This window comes from Thalassophryne amazonica, chromosome 7, assembly GCF_902500255.1.
Source record: "Thalassophryne amazonica chromosome 7, fThaAma1.1, whole genome shotgun sequence".
NCBI lineage: Eukaryota > Metazoa > Chordata > Actinopteri > Batrachoidiformes > Batrachoididae > Thalassophryne > Thalassophryne amazonica.
Window position 1 is genome coordinate 80,610,943 of NC_047109.1, and position 14,077 is coordinate 80,625,019.

The 14,077-nt window shown below is 44.9% G+C and overlaps 1 protein-coding gene across 2 annotated transcripts in view; it reads right to left on the reverse strand.

Annotated features, from left to right (window-relative positions):
- LOC117514344 (transmembrane protein 107-like) overlaps window positions 1–13,793 on the reverse strand; it is a 19,044-nt gene extending 5,251 nt beyond the window's left edge. The window contains exons 1-5 of one of the 2 annotated variants that reach the window (XM_034174754.1): window positions 13,773–13,793; window positions 13,402–13,531; window positions 13,216–13,283; window positions 8,798–8,898; window positions 7,387–7,483 (exon numbers count right to left, since the gene is read on the reverse strand). In XM_034174754.1, coding sequence (XP_034030645.1) covers window positions 7,387–7,483; window positions 8,798–8,898; window positions 13,216–13,283; window positions 13,402–13,488 — 353 coding nt within the window. In that variant the 5' untranslated portion in view covers window positions 13,489–13,531; window positions 13,773–13,793. Of the gene's footprint in view, window positions 1–7,386; window positions 7,484–7,558; window positions 7,656–8,797; window positions 8,899–13,215; window positions 13,284–13,401; window positions 13,612–13,772 lie in introns of those variants that run through there. The other variant, XM_034174753.1, reaches the window with a different exon arrangement.
- Between the last annotated feature and the right edge of the window lie 284 nt (window positions 13,794–14,077).

The window sequence follows — 14,077 nt, forward strand, 5'->3', positions numbered from 1 at the left end:
AGAGTGCAGAATAAGAGGACTTCTTAAAGATAAATTAACAGGTCTGTGTGAGCCAGAATTCTTGCTAGTCGATAGGTGTTCAAATACTTATTTGCAGCAGTAACATACAAATAAATTATTTTAAAAAATCATACATTGTCATTTCCGGATATATATATTTTTTAGATTATGTCTCTCACAGTGGACATGCACCTAAGATGAAAATTTCAGACCCCTCCATGATTTCTAAGTGGGAGAACTTGCAAAATCGCAGGGTGTTCAAATACTTATTTTCCTCACTGTATAACTGAAAAAGAAACTCAAGTGGTGCCTCCACAGTTGTATTGTTTTTTAGGCTACAGATCGTTGCATGTCTGATTTGCCAGTAACCAAGTTTTCAATTGTCCTTTGAAAGTACTGAAAGTGGTTCTCTCCCTGATTGTGACTGGTAGGTTGTTCTGAGCTTGCCCACCTTTAATGGATAACACGTTCTGACCAAAGGTAGTCCTTCTATGAGTAATCTCTATTAGCGATTGACGCGTTCAACTGGAGCTGGCCCCTTTATCTACTGTGGTCTCCAGTTAGAGAGTGACACGGAAGCAGGATTTCAGATGTCTCCTGGTCTTTAATATTGCTTGGCACAGGAAAGCACTACTGCAGCCAGTATGTGGTTATTCTGTAGCCACTATGGTCTCTGAAATAATAATAACATAACCATATCACATGATATGCACTCCACTGCAAACACTGCCTGTATCAGCTACAGATATACAAACGTATTAATTGTCCAATGAAAGCATAATTACAAACATTGCAAAGATAGAGCCCTCCCATGGGTTAGCATCTTAGCATAACATCATTCACATCATTAACACATGTACAGCTAGTAAGCTCAGATCACTAACATTGCAACATGCAGCAAATGTGATAACGTAACATAAACTATAACTCTATAGTACTACAGGTTCAAACAAATAAGCCTCGAAATATATCATCAAATACACACTTACATTTGCTCATTTACTCATGTGGCCACTCTCTTCAAAAGTCAGAAAAGAACTAAATCTAAAATGGCAGCAGAGTGCAAATAAAGATCTCAAAGGCACTTTTTGGGTGCCTAAAACAAAGCCTGACCAAAACATATCACAGAATGGTTCCATCTAGTGGTCAAAGTGGGGAATTCAGAAAAGCCGCCCCCATAATAACAGTGGTATTATGTAATGCAGAAGAATTCCCTACGCTGTTCCCGGAGTTCCCGGTCCTTTTTCCCGGGCCTGTTGGGAGGGTGGTAAAGCCACCCTCCCAACAGGCCATTGAGCACGCTGCAGCTGCGGGTCTACAATCATGACAAAAGTGTCCAGTGCCAGATTTCCTGTTGGTTGGCGCCACTTCTGCCTGACTTGAAGGGTGGGAAGGTATCCTCGGATGAACTGTGACCAGAAGTGATCCACCATCTGCTGGCTGTGTCGCCACCTCCTCTTCGTGATACCATCGGGGGTGTATGACACCCGTGGGAGCGAAGCGTCTCGCCGCCCCATTATCAGCATGCTAGGTGTGATCGGGTCAGGGTCTGCGACATACAATGACACGTAACCCAGTGGCTTGGCATTAAGGATCCCCTCCACCTCGATCAGAACGGTGAGTAAAACATCCTCAGGAAACACCTGACCACCAACTACCACCTGCAGAGCTCTCTTGACCGAGCGGATCTCTCGTGGGTTAAATTTGAATATCTGGTGTGCGGCTCGCTCATCCCGTAACTGTGGTTCCATTGCCATGAAGATCTCCTGTAGCTCCTTCTCTGCACCCTTGAAATTCGTCCCTTGGTCTGAATAGATCTCTGCCGGCGTTCCTCTGCATGCAATAAGTCACCTCATAGCGAGAAGGAAGGCATCAGAATCTAAGCTGTTCAACAGCTCCAGATGAACACACCTTGTGGTGAGACACTTGAAGATCAAGCCCCAGCGTTTCTCATTGCGCCTTCCAATTTTCACATGATAAGGGCCAAAGTAGTCAACCCTTTGACTTTGAATCTGCAAGACTCAGATTTCAGCAAATGCAGAACGGTTGTCGAGTCAGTCCAGAGAAAGGTTTTGGTGATCTTTACAGTGAGCTCTCTGAGAAGTAGAGCAGAGAGCTGGGCTCCAGTCAATGCTGCACAAAGCTCTAAATGTGGCACTGACAGCTGCCGTTTAGGTGCCACCCTTGACCGGGCCATCACGAAGGCAACATGGATGTTATCATCGCTCTCACTAGTCAGATATGCCCCTGACCCATACGCATGCTCTGAGGCATCACAAAAGACATGAAGATGGTAGGCTTTGACTCCAGTAGCCAGTTTAGAAGACATGTAGGTTTGTGGCAGAGATATCCTTGACAGCGCTGGCAACTCTTGTTCCCAATGGTTCCAAGCCTCCAGGAGTTCCGGGGAAAGGTTTGGGTTATCCCAGCTTCTTCCCTTTGCCCACAATCTCTGCACAAGCACTTTGGCCCGTGTAAGGAATGGGAGAATGACCCCCAATGGGTCGTACTGGCTTGAGAGAACACAGGTATATGTACCGCATGGTGGGGAGTTGCTTCTCTATGAGTCGACACCTGTAGCTCTATCGGTCAGTATGGCAATGCCAAATGAGCCCTAAGGCTGGCTCTTGAGGGTCAGTGTGTTTCTCCATGATCCACAGCTCTGTGCTCTCAGCCTTAGCAGCAGATGGTAAGAAGGATACAGCCAGCGGATCATTACTCGCCCACTGTCGTATCTCGAACCCTTCCTCAGCGAGAACCTGTCGCAGTTTGTTCACCAGGTGCCTGGCATATTAGCCGTTGGGACACTCTGGAGACAGTCATCTACATAGGACTGCTCCAGACACTGAAGTATGTCTTCATTACCATCCTTGTGATGCTTTACATGCTTCTGTAATGCAAAGGTTGCGCAGCATGGGCTGCTGGTAGTGCCAAATGGCAAGACTTGCCACTGGTACACATCAGGCTTCTCACCTTTTCGCAGGTTCCGCCAGATGAATCTTAACAGTGGCTGGTCTTCTGGTAAAAGCCACACCTGGTGAAACATCGCTTTGATGTCTCCGCTTACTGCGACAGGATGCTCTCTGAATCTCAATAGGACTCCAAGAAGAGATGGTCCAAGGCTAGAGCCGGCAAGCACCTGATCATTGAGGGCAAGACCCTGGTATGAAAATGAGCAATTGAACACTAGGCGGTGCTTGCTGTTGTGCTCCACGAGGTGGTGAGGAATGAACCATGACTCGCATGAATGATCCGCTTCTTCAGGGTGCAGTTTGGTCACACATCCATTGTTGACGAGTTTCTGTATTTCTGTTTTACAAATCTGAGCTTTGACTGGATCCTTTAATAGCCGATGTTTGGTACTTCGTAAGGTAGCCATCACCGCATCCATCGGTGCCTTGAGAGGTGGTGCATCTCTCTTCCAAGGCAGTGGAGTGGCATATCTAAGGATGGCATCCACTTCTATTCGAGTGGTGCGTGATTCTAGAATATCAACAGCCTCTTGGTCCTGTTGGGAGCGTACTGCCAGTTTCTCACTCTGGTATGGCAGGACGTCGACCTACCACAGGCGTTCTACCTGGCGATACAAGTCATCAAGCATTGGCTGGACAGTAGTGAAATGAATGGCCTGAGTCTGGACCCTGTGTGGTGTGAGACACTCTGGACCTTGCGGAGCCCAACCGAGCTCTGTATGGATTGCAGTAGGACAAGACGGACAGGCTCCTTAGCTGTGATAAGGCACGTGTTATCCGCACCGATTAGGATTAGTGGATGTACCTTATCGAAAGGCTGAATAGGGATCCCTTTTAGATGCTGGTAACGCTTCTGTAAGGCTGCCATTGGATATGATTGGTCAGTTAGAACTAGACGATTAGCTGTAAAGGCTCCATGAACAAGATGTCTCTGATCAGGCTGTGCAGCAGGTGACACATAGAAATTCACAGCGGAACCAATGAGGTGTACGACATCATTGCGCACAGTTCTCAAGGCCATACACTCCACTTCACCTGTGAGACCAAGGTAATGGACTGCTGCTGGTAGGATGATTGTGCGTTCTGCTCCATCATCTAGAATGGCATGGGTGTGCAGGGATTTATCTCGGTGACTCACAATAACTGGCACAACCTTTAAATAGACCTTTCCATCCTGCTTGGTGGGTGTAAGTGCAGCCTCAATGGGAGTGGTCAGGAGGACACCTGAGCTTGGCGTAGCGATGCCATGCAGGACCCTGAGGTGTATTGCCTGACACTCGCTGCAGGCCTTCTTCAGGGTGCATGCCTCTGACCCATGACTGGTGCGACCACAACGCCGACAACGTTTACCATCAGTGATCCATTTCTCCACTTGTTCAGCTGTGCAGATGGTGATTTTAGGGCATTGTGACAGGTAATGTTCCATACTCTTGCAGAAGAGGCAGATATGTTTGGCTTTTGCTGGCTTTGTATCTGGCTGAGCTGCTTCTTGGAGAACAATGTTTGACTTCGGTTTGTCTGAGCCATGATAGATAGCTACAGGCTTATCCCTCTGTCTCACAGGCAAGAGTTTATCTTTCTTTGAGCCTTCTGTCTTTCCTGACTGGTGGCATTGTACCATCTTGGCTGACAGTCATTGGACTTCTGCCTTGCTCTTGAGCCAGTCTGCCAAATCTCGTAGATTATAGGGATTCAAACTGTTGGTGTTAAGCTGACCCCGAGCCTGTAAGTGCTCCACAAATGAGTCTCTTGAGTACTTGGGTAGTTTACTCAATAGACGATTGACATGACCCGTGGACATCAGCTCTATCCCATTAGGGCCTTCAAGAGAGGTCAACATTCCAACTAATAAATCAACATGAAGAGCGAAACTTTGGAATGCCTTGATATCACCTGCCTTCACATCTGGAGCATTCAGGATGGCCGCGATCTCACTCTGGGCTAGTTGATGGGGTTGCCCATAATGTTGCTGCAATGTTTGCATTGCTGCTGTGTAAGGTTGAGGGTAATGTCGGCATGACTGTGCAATCAGGCGTGTATCCTCCAGGACGAGTTGCTCCATAAGTACTCTATATTTATAGTGCTCTGAGAGCCCAGGATGGGGACCCAGGAGATGATCCAAAGCCATTTTCAGATCTGTGAACTCCCTCTCACTGTCATGTTCCAATTTGGGAAGTTTCCGTACAGGCAATGGTTGAATTGGAGACTGGGTCAGTAGAGATAATGTCGGGGTCATACACGATAGGGGGCTGGACAGTTGGCTGGACTGGAGGAGCTGATTGATATGCTGGCAGATTTGTTGGCAATGATTGGTATGAGTACTGCATGGACAATGGGACAGATGGAGGCTGATAACTCAGTGGGACTTGTGCACTAGAATGGTAGGGAGCTGACTGAGCAGCCGCATTAGTTGGCAGCTGATACGGCGATGGTAAACTAGGAAGGGAGGTCTGGTGAATTGATGGCACTGGCATGCCATTGGGAGGTAGGTATGCTGGCTATGGAGTAACTGATGGAGGCCAATAGCTCAAGTGTGTAGGTGCCACTGAAGTATATTGATAGGCTGATGGAGGGGGAGTTACTCCTACGGGTGCCTGGTATATGGATGCTACAGTGGCTGTAGTTGCAGGCTGACCAACTAAGGTAGATAAGTATGGCACTTGAGCACTGGGTATGATTGGCTGGTAGGTGGAAGGGCCCTGAAGACATGGTTGTGCAGGCTGGGGCATCAGCTGGGATTGTGTTGTTCCCGGATGAACAGCAGGTCCAGCCAATGTCATCACCAAAGGTATGGCTGGTGTCGATGGGGAGCTATGTGGCAGAACCACTTGGTTTGGAGGTGATACTGACCTGTCCTCTCCGTGTGTGGACATGGTCAGCTGAACAGGTGCACTGCCTCCTATACTGTAGATCTGTGGTGCTGGAGTCTGCTGGATGCTTTGTGGGACCTCATGGTAACTACCCGGGTGGAATGAAGCATTACTACTCTCCTCGTCGGATTCCATCACACTGCTGCACTGGCTTCCCTCAGATAAAGAGGTAGGAGAACCATGGAAGCTAAGGCTCTCAATCAACTGACCAGACAGAACGGACATACTGTACACCAATCCCTGTGAAGCTGGTCCGACTTGATGCCCGAGCATTGCCCTCAGCTGGTCACCACTTGCAGCAGAGTTGTCCCCTCTACTTGGTAACTGCAGCTCTGGAATGCTGGCACTGAAGATTCGGGTGCCCAACAATGATTGATGAAGGCTCACCTCATAGTCTTGGAGAGGCGCCGGGGCATGTCTTCTCCTTATTGGTCTTGACGTGGTGCCTGAGGCTCCTGAGACCAGGAGACATCTGAAATGCCCCTTTATCTACTGTGGACTCCAGTTAGAGAGTGGCACGGAAGCAGCGTTTCAGATGTCTCCTGGTCTTTAATATTGCTTGGCACAGGTGCAGCCAGTATGTGGTTATTTTGTAGCCACTATGGTCTCTGAAATAATAATAACATAATCATATCACATGATATGCACTCCACTGCGAACACTGCCTGTATCAGCTACAGATATACAAACGTATTAATTGTCCAATGAAAGCATAATTACAAACACTGCAAAGATAGAGCCCTCCCATGGGTTAGCATCTTAGCATAACACAATTCACATCATTAATACACGTACAGCTAGCAAGGTCAGATCACTAACATTGCAACATGCAGCAAATGTGATAATGTAATATAAACTATAACTGTATAGTACTACAGGTTCAAACAAATAAGCCTCGAAATATCATCAAATACACACTTACATTTGCTCATTTACTCATGTGGCCACTCTCTTCAACAGTCAGAAAAGAACTAAATCTAAAATGGCAGCAGAGTGCAAATAAAGACCTCAAAGGCACTTTTTGGGTGTCTAAAACAAAGCCTGACCAAAACATATCACAGAACAGTCCTGTCAGCTGGCAAATGGTTCCATCTAGTGGTGAAAGTGGGGAATTCAGAACAATCTCAGTCACCTCGTGTCAGATTTTCTACCATACCCTGTGAATCTTTTTGTGTGTATGAATTCTTTAACAGGAGTTGGTGCTGGTCCATGTATACAAACTGACATTTTTGCATTCCTCAATCTGAGTATGATTTCTAAAAGCATGTTATACTCTTCCAGTGTCTGAAAGAGGCTCGAAAGAGGATGTCTCAGTCACCCAGAAACCTTACAAATCATTTAATTTTTGTGAAATACACAAAACATTTGGACATTTGAACACTACTTCTGCCGAACCATGGTTCTGCACACCTCTGGTAGCCTTCAACAGTAGTAGCATTCTGGTACAGTCCGGGTCATATTCCAGACAATTTCCGATTCGCAAACTGCACAAAACATACACGTTTGTGTCCTCTTTGACAGTTTACACATCCACAAATACCAACCTGCAGAAGGCAAATATAACCCAATATGTCCAGCATTCCCACTTCTCAAACACAAAGTGAGACAAGGAGACAGACGCGCTGCAGTGGACAACCAATGCTGATTAAAACTGTCAGGGAAAAAAAAATTCTGTGCAAAAACATTTACATAATCTAACATATATGTGGCACTGACCTGCAAATCGCAATGATCCACCAGTAGACAGAAGTGTCCCACTGCTCAAAGAGAAAGAAAAGCAGAGCCACTGAGGCGCTGGCATGGGCTCCTGTAGCTTTAGCAGTGGGAGACTGAATTATGGAATCATAATTGAAGGCTAGAACACAGATTTACTTCTACTATCATCTAAAGCTTTATCTTAATGCGCTCCTTTTCATGTCACAGCCACTCTAAGGGCTCAGATATTTTATTTGTCGCTATTCAAAACCTACTGCTGATTGACACATAATTCTAATCTGTCATGCAGATGTCTTAAAATAAACATCTTCAAATTATTACCTACATCAACATTTACTTTGCCGTTTGTCGGCTTAGATGTTTCTCAGCAACGTCTCTCACAAGAACATAAACAGATTTCAATGGCATTCTGTGGAGACATACATCTTGGAATGAGAAAGAACCTATTACTCGTAAATGCTGGAGTGGATCTGGATCAAGACGGCGGATCAAAGCAATTAGCAATCAGGATCGTAATTCCACATTCAAATCAAAGGTCATGAAGGCCACCCCTCAGTCATGATTCTTTTGATCCTGAATACAGGATCAAATAAATCAACAACCAGAATTAAGTTCAGTGATCAGGAGCAAGCTTCAGTGATTAAGATCAATCGTCAATATCAACAACCTAATCAAGGAGGGATGATGATTTAAATTCAGCAATCAACATAAATAGACAGCAAACAGGATCAAGGCTTGGTAATCAGGATCAAAGATGGGAGATCAGACTGAAATATCAGGATCACATGTCAGCAATGAGAAACCAAGTTGAGCTCAGATGTGACTGTTGAATATCCCATCACTGTTTTATCCACAGGTGTACATTGACAAAGATCCAACTAATGAGCTGAATCTGGTGGTCAAAAACATATTTTTCCACAATACTGAACCACTAGAGGCAAAACGATTGAAATGTGGTTGTGGACCTAATTTAAATTTAAAAAGACTGTGGGTTAATTTTAGTTGATATTAACTGTGGCAATGTTCATCTGTCCATGAAGTCTTCATTCTAAGACGTCCAGACACAAAGGATGTCACAGACAATGTAATACCTACAGAAACATTATGTGATTCTAGACACTGCAAATAACACTGAATATACAGTTCAGACCCACTATTGATGAATATAAACAGATTTTTTTTTAGCTCTTTTTTGTGTTAGTGATTTGTGATGAGCTGCAGTAACAGGACAAAGGATACAGAGCAAACCCTGGCTACAGTTGAACATAGAGACCCCTGAGAAGAAACCAGCCAACTCCACAGCAAACAGACCGATGGTGACCGACAATGCCACCACCAACCTGTGACATCGAGACATGTTAGCTTTTTCATCTTGGACTGTACATGACTGGACTCATCTCTGTGTTGTGGAAGAAAGGACTTGTTGCTTCACTCTGGACAGGAAAAGGCAATCACAATAAGTGCAACTACACAAGTATTACACTGCTCTTTGTGCAGGGAAAGGTGCTTGCAAGGATTATTCTTAAGAAAATTCAGTTCCAGTGACTGAAATGCTTTCTGGAACATCCTGAAAATTTGCAGCAACCTCAACAAACTGCTGGACATTATAGTTATTCTATACACAGGTACAGTGAGTGCTGTGTGGCGTGGGGCAGAGTCACTGACTTGAATTCTGGTGTTTGTCAGGGATGTGTTCTGGCTTCAATGCTGTCCAATCATTGGACAGCATTGAATGGACTGGGTGTTGGGTATGGTTGTGGAGAACAGCAGCTTAGCAGTTTTTGTCAGTGAAGAAATGTTTACTGACCTTGACTTCAGGAACGACATTTTGACCCTCGCGGTATCAATGCATGCCCTGATTGCAGCACTTCAGAAGCTGAGTGAGGAGTCAGAATGTGTTGGACTGAGATTAAGATCCAGGCTTTTCAATGGCTTTCTGGTACCGGCCATCAGAAGAGATTATCTTGTCTTTGACATTCATATCTCTAGTTCCGTTGTCTCCGAGATTGAGAGAAGAGCTTTTGGTGCCATGACGTCAGTGGGCAGAGGTGTCTGGTTATGCAGATACCAGGTGGTAGGTGAGTGAAGGTTGTAATGCTTCCTCTTTTACTGCATAGTTAAGAGAGCTTGACGCTTGTAAGCTGCTGCCATCAGAACAATGACCTCAGCTTACAACTGGATATCTTTTGTAGTAGATCTCTTCACAGAATCTTTGAGTACTACTGGAAAGACTTTGTATCAAATGAGCAGTGACTTACGGATACTCAGATGAGGTTTATCACATTGTGAGGGAATATCAGCTATGCCATTTTAGACACACTATATTTTTCAGGGCATGATCCAGCACACAGGTGCCGCAGTGTTGAGAATGACAGTAACTGGAAATGGCCAAGAGAATGCCCATGTGTCACCTGGCTGTCACTTACATGATGTAAATGAAGAGCATATATATATCTTCTTTGTCTTTCGGCTGTTCCCGTTAGGGGTCGCCACAGCAGATCAATCGTTTCGACCTCACCCTGTCCTCTGTCACACCAACCACCTGCATGTCCTCCCTCAGCACATCCATAAACCTCCTCTTCGGCCTCCCTCTTCTCCTCCTGCCTGGTGGCTCCATCCTCAGCATCCATCTCCTTATATACCTTGGGTCCCTCCTCTGCACATGTCCAAGCCATCTCAATCTCACCTCTCTGACTTTGTCTCCAAACCGTCCCACCTGAGCTGTCCCTCTGATATGTTCATCTTGTCCATTCTTGTCACTCCCAAAGAGAATCTCAACATCTTCAGCTCTGCCACCTCCAGCTTTGCCTCCTGTCTTTTTGTTAGTGCCACCGTCTCTAAGCCGTACAACATAGCTGGTCTCACTACTGTCTTGTAAACTTTCCCCTTCACTCTTGCTGATATTCTTTGGTCACAAATCACTCCTGCCACCTTTCTCCACCCACTCCACCCTGCCTGCACTCTCTTCTTCACCTCTCGACCACACTCTCCATTACTTTGAACAGTTGACCCCAAATATTTAAACTCATCTACTTTTGCCACTTCTACTCCTTGTAACTGCACTATTCCACTCCCATTCACACACAAGTACTCAGTCTTGCTCCTACTGACTTTCATTCCCCTTCTCTCCAAAGCATATCTCCACCTCTCCAGACTAGACTCAACTTGCTCTCTACTCTCACTACAGATCACAATGTCATCTGCAAACATCATAGTCCATGGGGACTCCTGCCAATCCAGACTTCCTCATACAATACCACAGCTCTTCTCTTGGCACCCTATCATAAGCTTTTTCTAAGTCCACAAACACACAGTGTAACTCTTTCTGGCCTTTTCTGTACTTCTCCAACAGTATTCTCAGAGCAAACATTGTATCTGTAGTGCTCTTTCTCGGCATGAAACCATATTGCTGCTCACAGATCTTCACGTGTCTTCTAAGCTTAGCTTCTACTACTCTTTCCCATAACTTCATGCTGTGCCTGATCAACTTTATGCCTCTGTAGTTACTGCAGCTCTGCACATCACCCTTGTTCTTGAAAATAGGAACCAGCACACTTCGTCTCCACTCCTCAGGCATCCTCTCACTTTCCAAGATTTTATTAAACCATCTGGTTAGAAACTCTACTGCCGTCTCTCCTAGACATTTCCATGCCTCCACTGGAATGACATCTGGACCAACTGCCTTTCCACTCTTCATCCTCTTCATAGTAGCCCTCATTTCTTCCATACTAATCTCTTGTACTTCCTGATTTACTTTCACCACATCATCCAGCCTTTTCTCTCGCTCATTTTCTTTATTCATCAGCTATTCAAAATATTCCCTCCACCTTCTCAGCACACACTCCTCACTTGTCAGCACATTACCATGTGCATCTTTTACCACTCTAACCTGCTGCACATCCTTTCCAGCTCTGTCCTTTTGTCTGGCCAATCGGTACAAGTCCTTTTCTCCTTCCTTACTATTCAACTTCTTGTACAGCTTGCAACATGTATTTTCCTTCGCTTTTGCCACTTCTCTTTTTGCCTTACGCCACATCTCCCTGTACTCCTGTCTACTTTCTTCATCTCTCCAACTATCCCAAAACTTTTTCGCCAATCTCTTTCTCCTTATGCTTTCCTGGACCACTTCAGTCCACCACCAAGTCTCCTTGTCTTCCTTCCACTGTCCAGATGTCATACCCAGTACTGTCCTAGCTGTCTCCCTCACCACATCTGCAGTACTTTTCCAGTTGTCCAAAATTGCTTTCCCTCCAACCAGTGCTTCTCTCACCTGCTTGCTAATTTCACACAACAGTCTTCCTCCTTCAGCTTCCACCATCTGATCCTTTGTTGAGCTCTCACTCTCTTCTTCTTCTTTACCTCTAAAGTCATCCTACAAACAACCATCCTATGCTGTCTAGTGACACTCTCTCCTGCCACCACCTTAGTCTCTGATTTCTTTTTAGCTTGCATCTCCTATAAAGAATGTAGTCCACCTGTGTGCACCTTCCTCCACTCTTATATGTTACCCTGTGCTCCTCCCTTTTCTTAAAGTAGGTATTCACCACAGCCATTTCCATCCTTTTTGCAAAATCAACTACCATCTGTCCTTCCCCATTCCTATCCTTGATACCATATCTACCCATTACTTCCTCATCACCTCTGTTCCCTTCACCAACATGCCCACTGAAGTCCGCTCCTATCACCACTCTTTCATGATTGGGCACACTCTCCACCACCTCATCTAACACACTCCAGAAATCTTCTTTCTCCTTCATCTCACAACCTACCTGTGGGGCATATGCACTGATGATATTCATCATTACCCCTTCAATTTCCAACTTCACACTCATCACCCTGTCAGACACTCGTTTAACCTCCAACACACTTTTAACATACTCTTCCTTTAAAATGACCCCAACACCATTTCTCTTCCTGTCCTCACCATGGTACAACTTGTACCCACCGCCGATGCTCCTGCTCTTACTTCCCTTCCACTTGGTCTCTTGCACACACAATATGTCTACCTTTCTCCTCTCCATCATATCAGCCAGCTCTCTCCCTTTACCAGTCATACTACCAATATTCAAAGTCCCCACTCTCATTTCCACCCTGCTAGTTTTCTTCTTCTCCCGCTGTTTGTGGAAACATTCTCCTCCTCTTCGTCGTCATCTTCGCCCAGCAGTAGCCCAATTTCCACCGGCACCCTGTTGGGCAACAGCACCGGTGGCGGACGTTGTTAACCCGGGTCGCGACCGAGCCGGTATGGAAATTTGATTCTTAGTCTGCATAGCTGGTTGGCTTGTTTTATGCCGGACGCCCTTCCTGACGCAACCCTCCTCATGCTGGCCCATATAGTGTGCACACAGAGCTTCACGAAGAACTGCAGCAAGTTATGGGGCCATGTCAACAAAGCGTGCTACTGGTTTGGTCTGAGAGCGTGTATGGAAATGGAGCTTATGTCATGCAGGTGTTTACAGTTGACTGGCTGGCCTTATATATAGTTTGTCCAATTGTGGAAAACAGTGGGATTATGAATACAAATCACCGTAACTCCCAAATGGATAATGCAACATTTTTGCTAAACCCCTCGAATTAAAACTAATGTACAGAGGTAAAATGACAAAAATGATGTCACAGCTACTTAGTTACTGATTGCACATGTATAAATCACTTACTTTCTGTCTTCTTGCTCATATTGTTCTGTAGTGAACTCCAAAGGCAAGCTGGCTTTCACGTTGTTATCCTGTGAAACAACACAAGACTCTGAGGAAAAACTGAACGAATGTAAACCGAATATTAGTTTTAAAGCAACAACAAACAGTATTTTCTGCATCCGTTTTAACCAGAGTAACGAAACAAACCCTCGACCAAAAGATGGTGATAACGATGACGAGATGCGCGATTATGGTCAGGAAACGAGCCGGGACGAGGTTACTGACGGCGGACATTACTCTAACGAGCAGCCGCAGCAGTTATTTACTTTTAATATTAATATAGTTATTATATTATTTGTCCAGAAGATGCCCTCATAAATGCACGAGAAAAAAAAAAAAACTACCACCACTTCTTCTTTAAAGTTAATGGTAAACCATCATTTAACGTTATTAGCGCCACCTCCAGGACGGGAGGAGACAAACTAACAGCAGTGGCGAGCGGTCGAGGATGATCGGGGCTTTTTGAATCTGCACAGTTTAAAATCTGACGTAAAACCTCAAATAAAGGTTTCTTCTTCTTATTATTATTATTATTATTACGCGTGGTCTCACAAATGAAACCAAACGCAAAATAAGTTTGACTTATGACACATTTATAAAAATCAACTGCTATGACGCGTTAATATTATTTTAAAGAAAAAAAAAAACAGTACAGATTATTCATTCAGAATAAAATTTAAGCAATACTGTTGTTTGTTAAACCAAATTTTATCCATCACTCTCCATGTTTTACTGTTGCTCTTCTCTCTTTAATCCAGCAAATGCCAATAGCATTGTGTTTTAAAACTTCAAAATTGTATTGTTTTTTTTTATTTTTGGTTGT